At 34.6% G+C, this 21,418-nt stretch overlaps 3 protein-coding genes across 3 annotated transcripts; 2 read left to right on the forward strand and 1 right to left on the reverse strand.

The window, feature by feature from the left end:
* Nucleotides 1–3,555: 3,555 nt before the first annotated feature.
* Nucleotides 3,556–8,249, forward strand: LOC145033586 (V-type proton ATPase subunit a1-like). Its single transcript, XM_078982177.1, has 14 exons — nt 3,556–3,914; nt 4,470–4,514; nt 4,621–4,851; nt 4,925–5,209; nt 5,317–5,454; nt 5,552–5,659; nt 5,773–5,880; nt 5,976–6,124; nt 6,210–6,363; nt 6,444–6,604; nt 6,713–7,187; nt 7,265–7,464; nt 7,539–7,598; nt 7,740–8,249. The coding sequence occupies exons 1-14, from the start codon at nt 3,774–3,776 to the stop codon at nt 7,945–7,947; spliced, it is 2,463 nt and encodes an 820-aa protein (XP_078838303.1). The 5' UTR covers nt 3,556–3,773; the 3' UTR covers nt 7,948–8,249.
* A 2,507-nt stretch (nt 8,250–10,756) lies between these two features.
* Nucleotides 10,757–14,142, forward strand: LOC145033596 (protein NRT1/ PTR FAMILY 2.7-like). The gene is made up of 3 exons (XM_078982184.1): nt 10,757–10,893; nt 10,992–11,751; nt 13,154–14,142. Exons 1-3 carry the CDS (start codon nt 10,836–10,838, stop codon nt 13,968–13,970), a joined length of 1,635 nt encoding a protein of 544 aa, XP_078838310.1. The 5' UTR covers nt 10,757–10,835; the 3' UTR covers nt 13,971–14,142.
* Nucleotides 14,143–18,428: 4,286 nt separating this feature from the next.
* Nucleotides 18,429–21,081, reverse strand: LOC145005091 (uncharacterized). The gene is made up of 3 exons (XM_078964142.1): nt 20,342–21,081; nt 18,587–20,266; nt 18,429–18,504 (listed from the first exon to the last, which is right to left on the reverse strand). Exons 1-3 carry the CDS (start codon nt 21,079–21,081, stop codon nt 18,429–18,431), a joined length of 2,496 nt encoding a protein of 831 aa, XP_078820268.1.
* Nucleotides 21,082–21,418: the final 337 nt, after the last annotated feature.

Below are 21,418 nucleotides of genomic sequence, written 5' to 3' on the forward strand. Positions count from 1 at the left end.
CGTTTGGATTCATTGAAGGGAAATCCGCATCAGAAATGGTTTGGGGAGTAGGCCTGTTCCGAAGGACATGGGATTTGAATAGTGGGTAACTCAGATCGAATTTAACCAAAAAATTTCTTCCGAACCCATCAACTTTAGTAATTCTCTTCCTCGTCCACACTTCCTTGAGAGGTTGTGCGTTCTTGGAGTAGAATGTTGTAAGTCTTTCTCGCTCAGTCCGGAGGATCACCTACCAGTCATCTGATGGGTGAAGATGAGCAAACTTGGTGTAGAATTTGTTGTGGGGAGAGAGAGGAAGATCCAGTTGTTCGAAATCATTTGTGGGAATTTCGTAATACATGAGTGGGATAATCTCATGATCATGTAGGATGCCTTCACGAAAAAGAGGGGAAATACCACGCATCGGATCAGGGTTGTCCTTGAGAGCTTGGATCTGGATGCTGTCCTCTAGTGCTCTGTTGATTTCCTCCTAAGACCATCCATATTTTTGCTTTATAGGAGGTCCGGAGTGAGCAGCTTGTTTGTCTGATAGAAGCCCTTTGCATTTGTTGTATTTCCTCAACGTATCGATTATCAGCTTCATGTTTTTATCAATGATAAATTCCGGAGTAGGGTTTGGAAGGGGTTCTTCCTGAATTTTATTAGGGATTCGGAGAGGAGAGCCCCGGTCAACTGGAGCAATTTTCGGAGCTGGAATCGGTGGAAGCATTGAAGGTGTGGCTCGAAAGGCTTGGGCAGTGAGTAATGATTTTGCTTTAGCGGCTAACATCAACGATGTTCCATGTGGATTGAAGTAGTTTGATGAGGACTTGTTGAATAATTAGGTTCATTTCATCCTTCTTCTTTATCTCCTTCTCTAACCTCTGAATTTGCTTTTCGTGACGAACATGTGTTTGCTTGATGAGTTCGTTTGTAACAGACACCAAGTCATCATGAACTTTTAACATGGTGGTGATTGTGTCGAGGTAGTGTTCAACGGAGGCATCATACATGGCTTCAACTTCCTCCATGGAGTGCTTGAGTCGGAGAGAAATTAATTTGTCCAGTTGGGCTTCTCTTTCCGTAACAGATGGTCCGGACAACTGTGATATCGACTGGAGAATGATATCAAGCTTGGAATCAAGTCCGGAAATCTTTTGATTCACTTGACTATTGAGCTCGGTTACATAGGTTTCAATTGATGAAACCTTCTGCATGGTATCCGACATATTGGTTTGCATCTCAGGTAGAGCAAAGGGATCGATGTAGTTGCCAGCGGAAGATCCCGTGTCGGAATTGGAGTGAGGAAATTTTGCTTGATGAGATGAGGAATTATTTGATGGACTAGGTTGTGTTGCAACATCATCTTCGTGAGCTTGAATGTTGGAGTTTGAGTCGCCAACCGAAATGAAGGAGGAGGAGGATCTGAAGTCATAGGTAGACTCGGATACTGATGCCTTTGATTGAAAACGGACTAAATCCATGAAATTTGTGGGTGGAATAGTTTTTTCTTCATCATCCAACATGACTTCTTCGGAAAGCTCTTCATCCGAACTCGTTTGGAAGATATTTTGATGAGTGGTAACAGGTGGCAGTTCTGAAGCGAGTTCGTTATCTGCATCAGCGTCAGTGGGAGAAACATATGGCATATTGTTTTCGTTTAGCGGGATCTCTTTCTAGATTTTTAAGATCCACTTCATTAGGATTTGGTTGTGTAGCTTTAAAAATATCATTCTCTTGTTGATTTTCATGTTCTTGCGGTTGCGGCTCACTTGTTTAAGCTTTGTGACGTTTACTTTGTTGATTTTCATTATGAGTTTCTTCATCATCATTCTTTCTTTTGAAAAAAGAATCAATGGTTTTCATCTTCCCCATAAAATTGTAAGCTTTGTATGATTGTATCTATAAAAATCAAAATTGAAATCATAATCTCATATTGCAAAATTCTGAATTCAATTAACCAACAATATTCCTAAATCCTACAAATTTTATTTATGAGAAATCATTTAACTAACAATGCTCCTAAATCCTAACAATCAAAAAACTAATCAATTAACTAACAATTACATGATATAACATAATTGAAAACAATAAACATTGTTGATTTTGATTTAGAAAAAAATAATCAAACAGTTAAGCATATATGAAATTAATCCTAAATCCTAACAATCAAAAATCTAATCAATTAACTAACAACTACATGATATAACATAATTTAAAACAATCAAACATTGTTGATTTTGATTTAGAAAAAAATAATTAAACAGTTAAAGATATTTGAAATCAATCATTGATTCGGAAAAGGGACGCATGACAGTTAAACATAATTGAGATGAGAGACTATGATTTTTGCATTGTGAAGACAAAAAAAAACCTGATTAAGTAATAGGGGCAGGTAGTAGGGACGCAACGACAACAATGGGAATTCGTACAACATGTTGCAGCAACACAACACGTCAGCAGCAAATTTAGGATCCCTTCTTTTGTTTCATTGGACTATTGGAAAGCATTGGGGGGGGGGGGGGGCAGAACCCCTCCTGGCCCTATATAACCTTCGCCCATTCTTGGCGGTAGATGCAAGCTTTGGAGTCGTGACGCGTCATGACGGAGCCATATCGAGCTTTTTAGAACCTTAATAAACAATAACAACATTGACAAAAGGAACCATTCATACAAGTTTTAGAAATCACAATGATCATATTTGTAAAAAATATTAGTAAAGACTGAATTAATCATCATCAATCGATAAATCATATAGACCCATTTATGTAATTTTGTCTTACTTTAATTAATTAAGTTTGAGTTTCTAAGAGAGTGAAAGTGGTGGTTTTTAGTTATTTATAGAAGTAAAATACGATAAGAACCAACAAAATAAGTAGGATAAAGCCCAAATCAAATGGGATATGGGCCATATGGCATTAAGTATGCTACTCTTCTTGGGCTAACGTAAATCCAACCTTGCAGGTGAAAAAGAAAAAAAAGGCGTCTTAATAGACAAATGCTCATTTCTTACACTTAACCTATTAAGACATGTTATATGAATTAAATTAAAAAAATGCTGCTACATGTCTGTATGGAATAAGTCATATCTCCATTTTATTAAACATATCAAGTAAAAAAGAAGCATGGTTCTAATTGTTCACTATTTGATAATTACATGAAAAAACTATTAAATGAAGTGTCAGGACCAAATAAAAGACATTTTAAAAACTATAAACCAAAATCAAAGATTTCTAATTCTAATTATGTTACTAAGGCTTGATTAGTTCGTCACTCAGTTAGACTCAGTTAGATAAGTTAGTTTATTTTCTGAGTTTTTTAAATTTTCATTTTGACAAGGCAAAAAATAGTTTATAAATTTGTTTTTTAAAAAACTACTTAGATTATTATTATTATTATTTTTTTTTTATTTTTTTAATTTTCAAATATATCCCTTAATTTATAAACATATTTTTAAAAAATTTTCTTTTATATTATTTTATATCTTTTAACTAATTTTATTATTTTTTATCACTATCTTTTCAACTATATTTAGATTTTTATTTAATAATTAGCTGTAAAAAACGAATAACAAAACATATCCCTAAAATGCACCTGATCATCGACGACGATGAGGGGTTTACCCCAGAAGAAGAAAACAGACGAATTACATTGAATCGTAACGCGGGTTTCATATAGAACATAGAAAATGAATTGACGGTGGCCAGATCTCAAACATAACCCTCAAGATCAAAAATTTAGCATTCATTCAATCCGTAGGTAGCGTAAGAGTAGCAGCAGTAGGAACAATAATTATGGAGTTGTTAAAGAATTTGCCGCAAATGGATATGATGCGGTCGGAGAAGATGACATCGGTTCAGTTAATCATCCCCGTTGAGTCTGCTCACCGCGCCATCTCTTATCTCGGCGAACTCGGCCTTCTACAGTTCCGTGACGTATGCTCCTGAATCCGAATCTCTCTTTATAATTATATATGCATATGTATTACTCCTCAATACCACATTTTACTATACGGACTTGATTTTACTTATTGTCTATTCTAGCAGTGATTGGTTAGGATCTTCGTGTTGTGCTACATGAATTACTTAAATTTTTGTATCCAATAGCAAAATGCATGCTGTGTTTTAGGTTATGGTGGTTTGGTAACCTAATTTTCTTTGTAAGTACCTCAAGCATAGACTAATAAAATGTTTGAGATTATACACTTATAAAGAGATGGAGTCATTAAGACAAATGATATAAATTTCACAAATAGCGACGAAGAGGAATGAGGGCACCAACTGTGCCACAATCAAATGTTAAGAACTCAGATGTGGAGTCTGCATGTGTTTCTGTTTAAGTTCTTGGGGCATTACAAGGCAATTCCAAATAACAAGTTGCTCTTATCTATTAGTTTTCATATTTTAGTTTGTAAATTGATTTAAGTTATGGATCTTTGTTACATCAGGCAGATTACTAGCTAATCTCTTGATTCTGATTATCCTTGGCAGTTGAATGCTGATAAAAGCCCCTTTCAGAGAATATTTGTAAATCAGGTAAAGCTTATATTTTGTCAGTAGTTGATATCACTTGTTGATTGTTGAATGCATTGTAGAAAGTAACCTTAAATCCTTAATTACCATGTTGTGCTACAATTATCAGGTAAAAAGATGTGCTGAGATGTCAAGAAAGCTTCGTTTCTTCAAAGATCAGATACACAAGGCTGGTTTATCATCTTCATCTCTTCCCACAATACAACCAGATATTGATCTTGAAAGATTAGAGATACAACTAGCTAATTATGAACATGAACTTCTTGAGATGAATGCCAACAGTGACCAACTACAACAAACATATAATGAGCTTCTAGAGTTCAAGATGGTGCTACAGAAGGTATATATAACCAAAACAAAACCTTTAATTTCTTTAAGTAATCAAATTTGTTAACTTATTATTTTTTCTTCAGGCAGGAGGCTTTCTAGTTTCAAGTAAGAGTCATGAAGTTATGGAAGAGAGAGAATTAGATGAGAACGTGTTCTCCCATGACTATCAAGATTCAGTCTCCTTACTTGATCAAGAAATGCAATCAGGATCATCAAATCCATCAGGTCTTAGATTTATCAGTGGCATTATCGTAAAATCCAAAATGTTATTATTTGAGAGAACACTGTTTCGTGCTACAAGAGGAAATATGTTTTTCAATCAAGCAGATGCAGATGAACCAATCCTGGATCCTGTATCAACTGAAATGGTTTGCTCTTTCTCTCTCTCTCTCTCTCTCTCTCTCTCTCTCTCTCTCTCTCTCTCACACACACACACACACACACACACACTGACTTTTGAATGATTCTTTTGAAGGTGGAGAAGACTATATTTGTAGTGTACTTCTCAGGGGAGCATTCAAGAACAAAAATTCTGAAAATCTGTGAAGCATTTGATGCAAACTGCTATCCTGTTCCAGAGGACCTAACAAAACAGAGACAAATAACTGAAGAGGTGTTCTGTTTATTGTTTATTCTTTAATTCACACTCCATATGTCCCAAAACCATGCAACATAAATCATATATTATTACTTTTTATTTGTTTTTGCAGATTTTGTCACGATTATTGGATTTAGAAACCACTTTAGATGCTGGGATTCGTCATCGTAATGCTGCTTTACATTCAATTGGATTACACTTGTTGACATGGATGACCATGGTAAGGTGTGCATTTTCTTCATTTCTTGTATTGTTAACAATAAAACTTAAAAAATGTCATATACAAGACTTGAATTTTCTTTAATATTTTGAAGGATTTTATAATCTTGGTAGGTTAAAAGAGAGAAAGCTGTTTTCGACACATTGAATATGTTGGATTTTGATGTAACAAAAAAGTGTCTAGTTGGAGAAGGATGGTGTCCAATATTTGCTAAGTCCCAGGTACTTTTCTTTATTTTTCAGGAAAACGTTATTATTATTATTATTATTATTATTTTAAAGGTTTTGATGGAAGTTATTTATTTATTTATATAAAGATTCAGGAGGCATTGCAACGTGCAACATATGATAGCAACTCACAAGTTGGAATAATATTTCATGTAATGGAAGCTGTGGAATCACCTCCAACATATATCAGAACTAACCGATTTACATACGCATATCAAGAGATTATTGATGCATATGGGTAAAAACCTAAATCTCATTCTCACATCTTAAAAATACTTTTTGATTTCATTATATTAGTAACAGATTCTTCTTACTTTTTACAGGGTTGCTAAATATCAGGAAGCAAATCCAACAGTTTTTACTGTAATTACTTTCCCATTTCTTTTTGCTGTCATGTTTGGTGATTGGGGTCATGGAATTTGCTTACTTTTTGGAGCTTTATTTCTCATAACTCATGAAAAAAAACTTACTTCTCAGGTATCTCTTCAATCTGCTAATTTTTTTTTTTATGTCATTTACTTGGTATTTTTTATAATCCAAATTTTTGTATGTGGCAGAAACTTGGGAGTTTCATGGAGATGTTATTTGGTGGGCGTTATGTGCTCCTTTTAATGTCCATATTTTCAATTTACTGTGGTTTAATATACAATGAGTTTTTCTCTATTCCTTTTCACATATTTGGGGCATCTGCATATAAATGTCGTGACACCTCATGCAGGTATTTAATTTAAAGTTCAAATTCATCTTTTCTCTTTCTTTTTCCTTTCAACGTGTTCATAATATAAGCTCAATATCTTATTTATGATATCTGTATGTTAAACAACAGTGATGCATATACAACTGGTTTAATAAAATATGGTGACACGTATCCATTTGGTGTGGATCCTAGCTGGCGTGGAAGTCGTTCAGAGTTACCTTTTTTAAACTCTCTGAAAATGAAAATGTCTATTTTATTCGGTGTTACACAAATGAACCTTGGAATCTTATTAAGCTATTTCAATTCAGTTTTCTTCAACAATTCATTAGACATCAGGTATCAGTTTATACCACAGATGATCTTCTTAAACAGCCTCTTTGGGTACCTTTCTCTTCTCATTATCATAAAGTGGTGCACTGGATCAAAAGCAGACCTTTATCATGTCATGATTTACATGTTTTTAAGTCCCTTTGATGATCTTGGTGACAATGAGTTGTTTTGGGGACAAAAGCTGCTTCAGATCATGTTATTGGTGTCTGCCATTGTTGCAGTTCCATGGATGCTCTTCCCCAAACCTTTCATTTTACAAAAACTTCATTTTAAGGTACTCGATTTCTATTTTCTACTATATGTTTATTTTTTTCTCTTTGTTTTTACATTTTTAAATTTTGTACATTTTAGAGATTTCACGGGCGTTCATACAACATTCTAGAAGCTTCCGAGATAGATATGGAAGATCATGAACCGGATTCAGCAAGAAGACATCATGTTGAAGAGTTTAATTTCAGTGAGGTTTTTGTATATCAAATGATACACTCCATTGAATTTGTACTTGGTTCAGTTTCCAACACAGCTTCATATCTTCGGTTATGGGCTTTAAGGTACAAAACATTATATTCATTCTTGTTGATTACAAAATTTACAATCTTACCCTCGTTCTTTCTCGTTGTTACAGTTTGGCCCACTCAGAATTGTCCACTGTATTCTATGAGAAAATTCTCCGCCTTGCTTGGGGGTAATCTTTTCCGACTATATTTCTTTTTTTTGAGTAAATTACATTTTTGGTCCCTGAGTATAGCTGGACTAAAATTGCAAAAAATGGCTACACTCAGGGACCAAAAATGTAAATTTCTCAAAATCTGAGTAATTTTTGTAGGTATGATAATGTGATTATAAGAATGGTGGGGATAGTGGTTTTTGCATTTGCGACTGGATTCATACTACTGATGATGGAAACCCTAAGTGCCTTTCTTCATGCATTGAGGCTTCATTGGGTGGAATTCCAAAACAAATTCTATTCCGGAGATGGTTTTAAGTTCAAACCGTTTTCGTTTGCCGGAATAGCTGATGCCGACGATCGGTAGAATCACTTCACTTTTTAGGTGAAGATGGAATCCAAATTTTGGGTAGGCTATATATAGATAGATGTGTAGCTCATATATATGAATATAGCGAGGTGTTAGATGCAAATATTCAGATAACTTTATAGGTGATGACAGGATTTTGCAGGATTCAGAAGTTTTTGGGTAATAAAATTAAAGGTGATTACATATTTACAATTCGCGTCTTTAGGTGTAAAGCAAGAGTTGTATCTTAATTCTTATGATTTTGGTGCAACTTTATAAATCATTTTATGAAACTTCTGCGATTTGTGATTGTGTTCTCATATTTTTATATAGATTTATAACGCTATGTAGTTGTTACATGATAGTGACATAATACTTATTAGAGATGCATCAATAATGATAATGATGATGTTTGCTTGTGGAATCAATTATTGTTCCGTATGTTAAAAAAAGTTATTTGTGGGGTATGTTAATATAACTGAATACAAAATAAACATGATTGAGCAGCTTGTTACCGAACAAATACATAAAGCAAGTTATTTGTGGGGTATTTTATTAAAACTGAATACAAAATAAAAATGATTGAGCAGGTAATTACCGAATAAATACATAAATAAGAAGGTAAAGATTAATACACAAATAAGAAGGCAAAGATTGAATGGAAGTACACCAACACTAAAAAAGAAGTTGGTGCATATACTACTCCACCACCCTTATTACAAAGCTAAATAGTAAATACCATCTGAGTTAATGTCTTCTGAAAGAGTTAACTTCTTTAGATATAACCTCAAACTATTTTCCCACATGCTTCTTATGCATCCTTCCCTCCTCATACCATTGACCAATCACATCCACCCTCCACATCACATTCGTCAGTCGTCTTAATGTACATGTTTCTTTCCCACAGTTTGTTGATAACCAACACTACCCCCAACAGATTTTTGTTTGTCGTATTTGGTACTATATCCAAAAAAGTTATACCATATGATTGTATTTTTAGCAGACTAGCATCCTCATTTCAACGACTACCATTTTCTCTCATGCTCCTTCTTAATCAGCCAACAAAACCATACAACAAACTTGTCTTATAACCACCTTAGGAATCTTCTATTTAGTTTCAACGAGATCTTCTTGTCACATATTTATGTACTCTCCACTTAAGCCATCCCTCCCTACTATAGTAGATTATGCCATCCACAACACCCATTCCTTATGGACCATAGACCCTATCATATAGGAAATTTGAAATAATCTTTTTAAAAGGTTTTTAATTAATTAAAAACAATTCAAACAAGGTCCTAAACATTATAGTGTTTACAAGTGTAGCCGAACCAATAGGGGGAGACCTAGGCGACTGCTTAAGGCCCAAACTATAGTAGATTATGCCATCCACAACACCCATTCCTTAGGCCCAAACAAGGTCCTAAACATTCAGTTTTATATGATTCGTTGTCACAAAATCCAAATACTAGTAGAACTAATTGACTTCATAATGTATTTTGGTGAATTGGTGCTTGCAAATTTTCTAACATAATCTAGGATGATGGATAAGAATACGAGAAATTATATATCCTTCTACTTTTTTCTTACATATCTTCTTATCAATTTGAATAGAAAAAAGGAAACCAGATCACCTTGAGTCACTTATTTCTTGATATTGAACTCCTATGCTATGCTTGTGAGCGAGTTATTCACAAGTATTGATGCTCTCGCGAAGGTTAAACATCCCATAATCCAGTTTCACTATTTATCACCGAAGTTCATTTGTTTCGTAATATATTTGGTCACGAAACTTTTTGAGACCTAATGTCATTTAATTTCAAATTTGTATCCATTGTCATCCCTTACCATATGTTATAGATCCTTAGTAACTTTTGAAAAAAATTGGTTCAAATTTTAATTTTTGTCATGAATTTTGTCTTTTTTTAATAAATTCACACCCTAACTTCTTTTTCTATATTAATTTTTTTTATGATAAAACATTTCAATAATATTTTTTTCACTAAAAATTTCAAAGATTTTTAAATTTATAAGAAAAATCAACAATGGCATTCCCACAAAAAACATGATTTTACTTTATATTTGTTTTAATATATGATATGGGTTGCACAACTCTCCACTAGGATTTCCCCGATTGGCAAGGATATGAGGGAGGGGGCTCACCTATGGTGAAATGCTAGCAAGTCACAACCTTATCTTTCTCATGATCACCCCTAATTAAAGCCTCCAAGATTAGAAGTTAGGAACTCTCATGTGGGGAATCATTGTCTTTACCAAGTGATCATGGCTAAATGTACATATAATATAAATTACTTCATAATTTTTTTATTTTATTGACACCTACATGAAAATGTATACACATGTTTTGGATTTAGCCGATAATTGGTCAAAAATCCATTACAAGGTAAATAATACAAATTGGTAAAAAATATTAGGAGAACATAAATTTTGTATATATATTGAGACCAAATACGTAATAAAAAATAAAATTCGTGCAATTTTATATAATTTTTTTGGCCAAGTATCGTGAAACTATACAAGGCCATATCATATAATGGATACAGATACAACATTTAATGATTTTGGGTCTCAAAGAAAATATAGTGATCAAATAAATACATAGCAAATAGTTGTTTAGAAAATTTCAACATGAACCTAATTAATTATTATAAAATTAATTCAAAGACATTGTAGTCCAAGTTTGGATAACAAAACACCCCCTTAATAATAATACATTAATACTTAGCTGTCCATGATATGTTTTCTAACAAAGACAAAATAACATACGCATGACTTATGAGTTATGACCCTACCTTTAAGAGGTCCATAGTCCCATTTGCTATATTAGCCCCAAAATAACATACGCATACTTTATACTTATTTCCTCAAACACAAATTTTGCAGCAATGGATGCAGAACCAAAACCATCTAAAGGTGGCTGGATCACCTTCCCTTTTCTTATAGGTATATGTGCTTCTTCTTTTGTTTAACTTCTACTTTTAAATCCAAGTCTCTTTAATTAAAATCATAACACAAAACCATTTTTTGTCATCTAAATATAGCAACCATGGCTGGTTTAACACTAGCAGCGGGAGGATGGGCAAATAATATTATCGTGTACCTAATCAATGAATTTAACATCAAAAGCATCGATGCTGCTCAAATTGCAAACATAGTCAATGGCTGCACCACCCTATTCCCAATCTTAGGAGCCATACTCGCTGACTCGTTTTTTGGCTCATTCTCAATAATTTCGGTTTCATCTCTTATATCTTTGGCGGGCGTACTGCTACTGACCCTAACTGCAACACTCGACCCGTTAAAGCCCACACCATGCGAAAACGGGTCGAACCTTTGCGTGGGCCCATCAAAAAGTCAACTCGCGATACTCTACACGAGCCTAGCTCTTTCGAGCATTGGGCTCGCGGGTACACGATTCACGTTGGCAACAATGGGAGCAGATCAATTCGATAACCCTAAAGATCAAGGGGTTTTCTTCAATTGGCACTTTTTTACTATGTATGCTGGGACACTTGTTAGTGTTGTGGGGATTATTTATGTTGAAGACAATGTGAGTTGGGGATTGGGATACGGTTTATGTGTTGCGGCTAATTTGATTGGTTTAGTGATTTTTGTGGTGGGAAGACGTAAGTATCGGTTACTAAAACCACAAACCAGTCCGTTTACTGGATTGGCTTGTGTTGTGGTTGCAGCTTTCCGTAAAAGGAAAGTTTTGTTGTCACTTAAGAGTGAGGATTATTGTCAAGAGCAACAAGATGGAGGAACGAAATCGGTTAGAACTACTCCAACAAATAGCTTCAAGTAAGTATACACAAGTTTTTATTTATTTATTTAATGATGAAATATGACAATGTATATGGATGAAGACAAATTAAGATTCGTGATTCTCCTAACAATAATTTTTGTCATTGAGAAAACATGATCATAACAAAAATACAAAAGTCCCAAAATAAATTGGTAATATTTATTTAGTACACCGAAATTCGTTGTTTGATGATATTTGGTATATTATTACGTTAAAACAATAAAAAAGATAATAGAAATTTACTATATCATATATTGTTTCGTAAAGCCTTAAATAAACCCAATCGAGCATTTAAATTGTATATTATAGCCGTTTAAATATTCAAATACTATAACTAATTTGATACGCATACTTTTAAAAGTTTTTTTTTTTTTTTTGTCATCTAATAATTTGTTGTAATGAACATTTCCGAATGAAGCCAACTTAACTTTGTAACTTTTAGTGGGTAATAATAATAAAGAAATAGCAAGTTGAACCCACCAACCAATTTCCCAAATATGGTAATCAAGAAAGACCAACAAAGTAGTAAGCCCACCTACCAATGAATAATTATCGAAAAGCTTATTCATTTTGTTTCAGTTAAATTATATTGATCTAATTTTAACAATTAATCTAATATAAATATTCCATAATCTTTTTTACGCTTTAAAAAAGTATTATTCTCTTGGTCTTTTGGATTAAAATTTATTTTTCACAGTTGTTGATTTTGTTACACCTAAGCAATCTAATATAACTAACATGACTGATAATCTTGTTGATCTTTATACTAAACATAAAAGTATAATGACAATTTTATCTAGTTTTACACGCAACATCAACACAATATGTTTTGGTATTTAAGGGGATATTAAAAATACGAATCCTCCTCTCATTAATATCATAGATCTTGAAAGACAATTTGATAAAATAATATAATATCCAGAGTTCTTACAAAATAAATTACATAATACTTAAATGTCTTTCACGTACGTATCTTGTAGATAATGTTTAAAAGGACATATCAATGGTACATGAATCAGTGTCACCTTTATATTTTCCTGTTTTAGACATCATGATAAGTGAGAGATACTTGGCATTGAAGCAAAGCATGAATGAATGATCGATTAGTGCATATGTAACTCAAGATGCACATCGCAATTATTGCATAATGCAGGAGTGCGAGGGTGGACCAAATTTCCAAAACCAAACAATCAAATGCAATCAGAAGTCTAAACTTAAAACGAAACCCATGCATGTCTTTCGATTCTATTTTTTTTTTTCATTGCTCTCCTTTAATTTTTTAAACTCAAATTTATATCCGGTCTTATCTTGTTCAATAACGATATCATATGTGGTAATTATTGATATACTAAGTACTAATATTCGAAATATGCTAATTAATGATTAAAAATGAAACAGGTTCCTAAACCATGCAGCTCTAATAACCCAAGGGGACACCATCAACAAACCATGGAACATATGTACACTACAACAAGTCGAAGATCTGAAAACTCTAATAAGAATCTCCCCACTTTGGTCAACGGGTATTCTCTTATGCACCCCTATAGCTATCCAAATGAGCCTGATAGTCCTCCAAGCTCTAGCCATGGATCGTCACTTGGGTCCCACTTTCCAAATTTCAGCAGGAACCATGATGGTCTTCGTTATGCTTTCAACTTCCATCTCACTCGCCCTCATCGACCGTTTCCTTCTTCCCACATACCAAAAACTTACAACCACCACCCTCACACCCCTACAACGCATAGGGGTGGGCCATGCTCTAACTGTGTCAGGCATGGCCATTTCAGCACTGGTCGAGTCAAAACGGCTTGCTATGGCTCGATCACATGACATACATGGAAATTCGGTTGTCCCAATGTCCGTGTTTTGGATGGTTCCACAGCTTGTGGTTGTTGGTGTTGGTGAAGCATTTCATTTCCCGGGTAATGTGTCGTTGTATTACCAAGAGTTTCCAAAGTCGATGAAGAGCACAGCTGCTGCAATGGTGGCAATGTTTATTGGAATAGCGTTTTATTTGGGGACTGCGGTGGTTGGGTTTATGAGGAAGACAACCGGGTGGTTGCCTGATGGGATTAATGATGGGAGGATGGATAATTTGTATTGGGTGTTGACTATTCTTGGGTTGATTAACTTTGGATATTACGTGGTATGTTCATGGTTGTACGAATACCAAAATGTCGAAAAGATGGAGATCTCAAGCTCAAGTCCTTGCTAAGTAATCATATATATGCATAATGTTATAATAATTAGACATAATAGAAGCGAAAGATAAATTGTGAAGTAAGGAGTTTGATGGTTATATTTGAAATCTCATTACTTGGGATCAATTGCGGTTATAAGTTGTATAAACCTTTTACTCGTAAGTGCATTATACTTAATTATATTTACCAAGAGACTCATAAGTCCCTCATCTAAAGATCGAGGTGTATATAACAAATATATTTAAAAAACTAAAAAAAAAATTAAAAATTGAAAAAGTAACAAAAAATAAAATGACATTAAAACTTTGAACTAAATTTTATAAAATAAAAAATGAAACATATCATGTTTTAACGTAGATTAGAACATATAATCAAAAAATATATCTAATCAAAAATTAAATATATCAAGAATGATTTGTGACCGTATATACATATAATCAATGGAAAGGAAAAACCCATTAAAATATATATAATCAATGGAAAAGAAAAAACCCATCAAAATATATACAGGGGGTGTTGGTGTTAATATACAATTGTCATTGTGAAATTTATATTCAAGAACGAACTTATGTACGTAAAAAATGAAGCTCAAGATTTGATATTTTTTACTTATGTCCCAAGATGCATTTCAGGGCTTCATTCCACATCTGCATTATGCATTATGTAGGCTGCATTCAAGTCCACATAGACATGAAAAATATTACTAATCATTTATGCAAGGCTGTACTAACAAAATAAAAATGCTTAACTCGATGAATGTTAATAATAACTTGTTATTTCTTTGTTTTTTTGGAAACGGCATGTTATTTATTTGTGGTCTAAAAACATGTTGTGCAACAAAGCCCACTTGTTATTATGTAAACTAAGAGGCAAATGAGTACCAATATTGGTGCCACTATGGCAGAAGTAGAGTGTGCATTGTTGCATATGAGTAGCCTTCAAAATGAAGTTATTACCATTTCAATATATCAAATGAACTCAATTAAAACTAACTCTGATCGGATTACTAAGAATAAACTATTTGTAAAGCATAAAAGTAGAAGAGACAAACCTGAAAATATATATTGTTCGATTGAAATGTGAAATTCCAGTCTACCCCGGCAGGGAAAGCTTGTCTCCTTTCCTTAATAGCTATAATCCCCAAACGGTCAAAAGTATCCCAAAAAGAGCCAAATTATGGAAAGGCCAACGCAATTAACTTAAGACACCACAAGGAAAAAGGCCATTACCGGCGACAAAAGTCGCCGGTAAAAGTTCCAAATGTCGCCGGTACTGATAATAGCGGCGACGCGTCGCCGGTAATGAATCGCCGGTACTGCCTCGTCGCTATTGATCAGTTTGTCGCCGCTAAAGATAATAGTCGCCGCTACTGACAATTGTCGCCGCTAATAATGTTGTCGCCGGGAATGACATTTGTCGCCGGTAATAGTGTCGCCGGCAAAAGTGTCGCCGGTAATGATAACTGTCGCCGGTAATTTGTTTTCAATTTTTTTTTTAAATAACGATTTTCGTTGCCGGTGATAATATCGCAGGTAAAAGTGTTGCCGGTGATAATATCGCAGGTAAAAGTGTCGCCGGTAATAACAATATTCGATTAAATATCAAAACCAATAGTGTCGACGCTAATTACAAAACAAACATCCTATTAAATATCAAACATAATAGTGTCAAACAAACATCCTATTACAAACAAACATCCAAAATACAATTAAATATCAAAAGTCATACTATCCGAGTAGCAAAACAACAAAATTTTTACATTCTACTAAGTAGCAAAACGAGACAACATATGCAAATAAAACCCATTCTTACATACCCTCATCGCCGTTCCCATCGTTTCCTTGATTGTTTTGGGATTGAAAAAACGAATAAAGCTCATCCCTACATGCCGGGTCGGCGAGCATTGCACGAAGATTTTCCAACTACATAATTAATAACAATATATATAAAATTATAAGTTAGATCGTCAAACATAAACAAAGTACATTGCTATATTTTCCAACTACATAATTAATAACAAAAACTATCAAAATACATTGTTATTTTTAAAGTAAGATAGAAAACCAAAGTACATTGCTATATTTTGCACTTGGGACAAAAACTAAATTACCAAACTTTTTAGCAAATAACCACCACAAAACCAAAACTACCAAATCAACATGCATTTTACGATGCTAAAGTAGATTGCTATTTTACCTGTGATGGTTGTGATGGTGGTTGTGATGGTTGCGAAGGCTGTGGAATCGTCGGGAGACCAGAAGGTTTGCGGCCAATGCCTCTAATGTGGCCACGTCGCTCTCCTAATACTTTCTCGAACGTAGCTCTTTCTTGAGTTGGCGTAAACTCACTTTCACCTTGAGTTTGTTCTAGCAGCTCTTCAACTAACCGATTCTGTAACTCCCAAAAGTGAGTAACAATTAAGTATAAATAAACATTTAAATATATGATAAAATTATAATTAAATACTTACATATTGTTGTTCCGATTCAGCAATAACAAATACACCATTCTTATCGGTATGAGCTTTGCGAAATGTTTCCACTCTCTTAAGGTTCTGTTTAAGTTTAAAAATTAGATTATATTTTAAATAAATAATTACATGTATCGTACGGTACCTTCTTATAGCAAGTACTGCTATACGAGCTCGAACCCCCACGATTCACAATTGTTTGCTTTTCACGGATTTTTTTGTTCCTTTCTGAAACAATTTTGTGTTCGTCAGTTTGAAAATACTCAACTGTCTTCTCCCAGTTATCAACAAGCATACCATCCGGAGGATTTGCCAATGCTCTCGGGATATCTTCATACCCTCCGACCATGTTGAAATATTCTTTTGCGTCAGCTTTACGCTCTCGAAAACCTCTTAACAAGGCTGCTTGAAAACTCTCTGTCAATAAAGTAGCTTGTGCATCCTGGTACATTTGATTGAGATCAAACTTTGTCTACAATATAAAAAAAAAGTTAACCAAGTAAGAAACAATTATAGTTAAACCTATAAAATATATTTAAATAAATAATTACCGCTAAATGTTGTAATACAGTGTCCTTTATATCAGGGGAAACTCTTTTCCAACTCCATTTGTCGAAAGGGACCATCTGCCACATTGTTTTCCCAACTTCTCGGGAAAACATGTCTCCCGCCTCTCCTACGGGATTAAATGTGATATCTCTATCAAATTGCATGGCTATTGGTTTCCCCTGGTTCTGCAAGATTGCTTTTTCAAGCTTTATATTTTTTGCTTTTCCTCGAGCTTTCCTTCGGGCACGTCCCTCAACTACAAATGTAATTAAAAATTATTAGAAACGACATTTAATTTATGATAATTGAACAAAAATAGTAAATAAAAATTCATGATAAGACTTACCGTCCTGCTCGTGCTGGCCAGGACCTCTACCACCTGGGAAAGGTGGGTCCTCAGCTCCGTCTCCCCCATGTCCACGACCCATGACAGCAGCCATGGTAAACATAAACAACAGCCACACTCTCATCATTTCCTGAAAAATTATAAGATATACAAATACAATTTTTATTATAGATACACATTACATAGAAATAAACATTTAGATAGGAATAAACATTTCCATTTAAACTAGAAATCCAAATACAGTTCATATTACAAACACATATTACAAATACATATTACATAAGAACTATTCTAATCAGAATCTTCCTCATATCCTTCAGTGTCTTCTTCGGTATCATAGTCAGAATCGGTGTCATCGTAATCAGTATCGCAATCAGAAACATCATTGACTCTACCAGTTGGCAGAGGAACTTCAGATGCACTTTCTACATCAACAATGACTCTAGGAATGTTTTGAAAGTACATGCTGAAATCGATAAAAAGTGGAGCATCGGATGAAGAGATATTTTCAAGTACATCGACATCGTCTACATTTTCGTGTGAGACATTGTCAACATTTTGAACAAGGTCATCGTTCGATGGTAGATCCCAAATACTTCAATGATTAACATGCTCGACAACACACCGATGGTTATTGTTTGGCTCTCTGATGTAGAACACTTGTTTGGCTTGTGACACATATATGAGTTGATCATCTTTGTATGCTTCGCGTCGTGTGTCGATACTGGTGAAACTATCACTAGAAATAACTCCTATTCGAGTATCAAACCACTTGCAACGAAATAGTACAGTTGAATAATCATGTGTATACCTCAACTCTATAATCTCTTCTAACTGGCCATAATACTTCTCGCCTTTCTCACCCACCGCTAAAACCCCAGAGTTTTGTGTTGTACGTTGTGTGTCACGACTAAGTACCATAAACCTAACACCATTGACTATGCATGCGGTGTAAGAATAGGCATTCATTTGCGGGCCCATTGCAAGAACCGACAACTCTTCGTGGAATTCTGGAGATTTTTCTATTTTCATTTGATGAACCTAACAATTATAAATTAATATGTATTATGTATTCGTTAGATCAATGAAAAAAATTTGTTTATTAATTTATATTACCTTTTCACGAAACCAATTACGAAATTCTCTCTTTTCATCACTTTGGGGATGCTCAGATTTGAATTTCCTATGTTGATGACCAAAAGATATAGATTTTAAAAAGATAAAATAAAAAATTAAGAATGAAAGTTAGAGATAAGATTAATTACTTGATATACTGTCTGACTTCTTCACAGCTATTCAATACAAACCATTCCATGTTATGCATTTCCGTTAAATTAAGAGTTTTGATTTGAGTTGTGCTGGTCGGTCGACATTTAGACTCAAACATCCAAAACTTTGTTTTTTCAATGACAACATCTACATTTCTTTCCGGACGATTCTTTACATCTCGAAGGTACATTGAACAAAATGATAAAGCTTCTTCAGCAACATAACCCTCAGCTATAGAACCTTCTGGCTTCGCCTTGTTTCTGACATAGTTTTTTAGTTTTTTCATATATCTCTCGAATGGAAACATCCATCTCATACAAACCGGGCCTCCAGCAATTGCTTCATCAGGTAAATGCAAAAGTAAATGAACCATAATGTCAAAAAACGCCGGAGGATAAATCAATTCTAACTTGCACAAGATTGCAATAATGTCTACTTTTGCTTTCCTCATATCCTCCACCTTCAATGTTCTGGAACAAAGTTGCTTGAAAAACGTACAAAGGTCTACAATAGGTGTATAAGTATCTTTGTCTAACAACCCTCTTACTCCAATCGGTATCAAACGTTGAATAAGAATGTGGTGGTCATGCGATTTCAACCCAATAATGTTAGTATTGGTATCGTTCACTTTCTTACTAATGTTAGAACCAAACCCATCCGGCAGCTTAACCTCTTTTATAAATTGACAAAAGAGTTGTCGACTAGATTTCGTGAAAGAGTATCTTGCCTGGGGTCTATGAAACTTGTCACCATTTTTTTGCAACCATTCATTTCTCCGAATGTTTAGAATTCTCAAGTCCTCTCGTGCATTTGATGTGTCTTTGCTTTTATCGTTCATTAGGAGAGTACCTAACAAACTCTCATCCACATTTTTCTGGACATGCATGACATCTATGTTGTGTTTCAACTGTAGAGAAGACCAATACTCTAGTTCGAAGAAAATGCTTCGCTTCGACCAGTTCAACTCATAATCTTGCCGCTTTGGCTCCCCGCCTCCATGCTCAGGATGTTTACCCGGTTTACGAGTTAGTAGACGACCTAGTTGCTCTTGTATGTCATCATTATTAAAGTGTCTCGGAGCGGGTCTTGTCTCTTCCATCCCATTAAATTCCAACCTCTTTCTTAACGGATCATTAGCATCTAGGAAACGATGATGACCGATGTATACGACTTTGTTTGTTGCACGGTACGAAGGAGTGTCTTCATTGCAAGTAGCACATGCTCTATACCCTTGCCCACTCCAACCCGATAAACTACTACGAGCTGGCCAATCGTTTATTGTCCACAACAACATAGCTCTCATCGTGAAGAATGTGTTTGTCGCCGCATCTTTAATACGTATGCCTGAGTTCCACAAATGTTTAAGCTCTTCCACCAACGGTCTAAGGAAAACATCCATATCCTTACCTGGAGCTTTCGGTCCTGGAATCAACAAAGTCAACATGAATGATGACTCTTTCATACAAAGCCAGGGTGGCAGATTGTATGTGGTGAGTATGACCGGCCATGTGCTATGTGGATTACACATGTTTCCAAATGGATTGAAACCGTCAGCTGAAAGACCTAGGCGTACGTTACGAGGTTCACTCGAGAAGTCGGGGTATTTTTTATCAAAATCTTGCCAATGTTCCCCATCAACAGGATGAATCATCACACCATCTTCTGAACGTCTGGTACTATGTCAAATCATATTTTTGGCAGTGTGCCTCGAACAATATAAACGTCGTAGTCTCGGGGTCACAGGAAAGTACCGTAACACCTTATGAGGTACTTTCTTACCCTTGGTGTTTTTATCGATCCATCGGCTCTCTTTACAAACGGGACAAACTTGCAATGAATCATGTTCTTTCCAAAAGAGACAACAATCGTTTTTACACACATGTATCGACTCATACCCCAGGCCAATAGACTTTAGTTTCTTCTTGGCTAGATAATGTGAAAGGGGAACCTTGTTGCCTTTGGGAAATGCTAATTGCAAGAGCTCAAGGAGTTGATCAAATGAACTATCAGTCCATTTGTTGTTCACCTTGATATGCATTAACTTTGCTAGAAACTCAAGGGAAGAAAAGATGCAACCAGTATACAATTGAGTTTCCATTTCTTCCAACAACTGTGCAAAATCATCATCCACACCGCTACCCCTTGTATTCGAGGTTCCTTCATCGAGGTTGGTATCATTTTCTCTCGACTCCCACATCACATCGTCGATTAAATCGGCCATTTCGTTACTTGGCAAGACGACGGGAGGAATAAAAGATTCACCATGATAGATCCAAATTTTGTACGCCTTACTGAAACCATTTATAAATATATGGCGTTCAACTACAGTCGGGTACTTGAAGTAACGGTTATCACATTTTTCACACGCACATCTGATTTTACCATTACTATCAACGTGCAACTTCGACTTCTCAATAAAAGCTTTGAGTCCTGCTTGGAACTCGGGATGGTTTCGATATGGATTAGTAGTCCAGCTTTTATCAATAGACATGATGTTGCTGAAACATAATTTTGGGTTTAGAGTTTAGTATACAGAATTAGCATTGTTTTTTTTCAAACCACATTTTTTTACATCTAAAATAATACAAAAATTAAGTAATAAAGAAATGAAAAAAATAAATTAAAAATTTTTATTTATGCATTTTTTTAATTAATTTTAATTAAAATTACTTGTAAGTTAGCTTGGGTAAAAACTAGAAGCTTTCTAGTTTTTGTATATAAGTTTTTAAACAATTTTATAGTTTTTTTTTGTGTTTTTTTTTTCAATTTATAAAAATAATGTATTTTTTTTTTCAATTATAGCATCCTACTTATACCAAAACCACATA

This window comes from Lactuca saligna, chromosome 1 (genome assembly GCF_052625555.1).
Source record: "Lactuca saligna cultivar CGN05327 chromosome 1, ASM5262555v1, whole genome shotgun sequence".
Lineage (NCBI taxonomy): Eukaryota > Viridiplantae > Streptophyta > Magnoliopsida > Asterales > Asteraceae > Lactuca > Lactuca saligna.

What these genes read in the sequence shown, in the direction of transcription:
- LOC145033586 (XM_078982177.1), top strand. Translation starts at nt 3,774, where the DNA reads ATGGAGTTGTTAAAGAATTTGCCGCAAATGGATATGATGCGGTCGGAG. An exon ending in TCAAGATGGTGCTACAGAAG is followed by an intron (nt 4,852 to 4,924) that starts GTATATATAACC and finishes TTTTTTCTTCAG; the next exon opens with GCAGGAGGCTTTCTAGTTTC. An exon ending in TGTTGACATGGATGACCATG is followed by an intron (nt 5,660 to 5,772) that starts GTAAGGTGTGCA and finishes TAATCTTGGTAG; the next exon opens with GTTAAAAGAGAGAAAGCTGT.
- LOC145033596 (XM_078982184.1), top strand. Translation starts at nt 10,836, where the DNA reads ATGGATGCAGAACCAAAACCATCTAAAGGTGGCTGGATCACCTTCCCT. An exon ending in CACCTTCCCTTTTCTTATAG is followed by an intron (nt 10,894 to 10,991) that starts GTATATGTGCTT and finishes ATCTAAATATAG; the next exon opens with CAACCATGGCTGGTTTAACA. An exon ending in ACTCCAACAAATAGCTTCAA is followed by an intron (nt 11,752 to 13,153) that starts GTAAGTATACAC and finishes AAAATGAAACAG; the next exon opens with GTTCCTAAACCATGCAGCTC.
- LOC145005091 (XM_078964142.1), bottom strand. Translation starts at nt 21,081, where the DNA reads ATGTCTATTGATAAAAGCTGGACTACTAATCCATATCGAAACCATCCC. An exon ending in GTACCTCATAAGGTGTTACG is followed by an intron (nt 20,267 to 20,341) that starts GTACTTTCCTGT and finishes GATTTGACATAG; the next exon opens with TACCAGACGTTCAGAAGATG. An exon ending in GAAGTCAGACAGTATATCAA is followed by an intron (nt 18,505 to 18,586) that starts GTAATTAATCTT and finishes TCATCAACATAG; the next exon opens with GAAATTCAAATCTGAGCATC.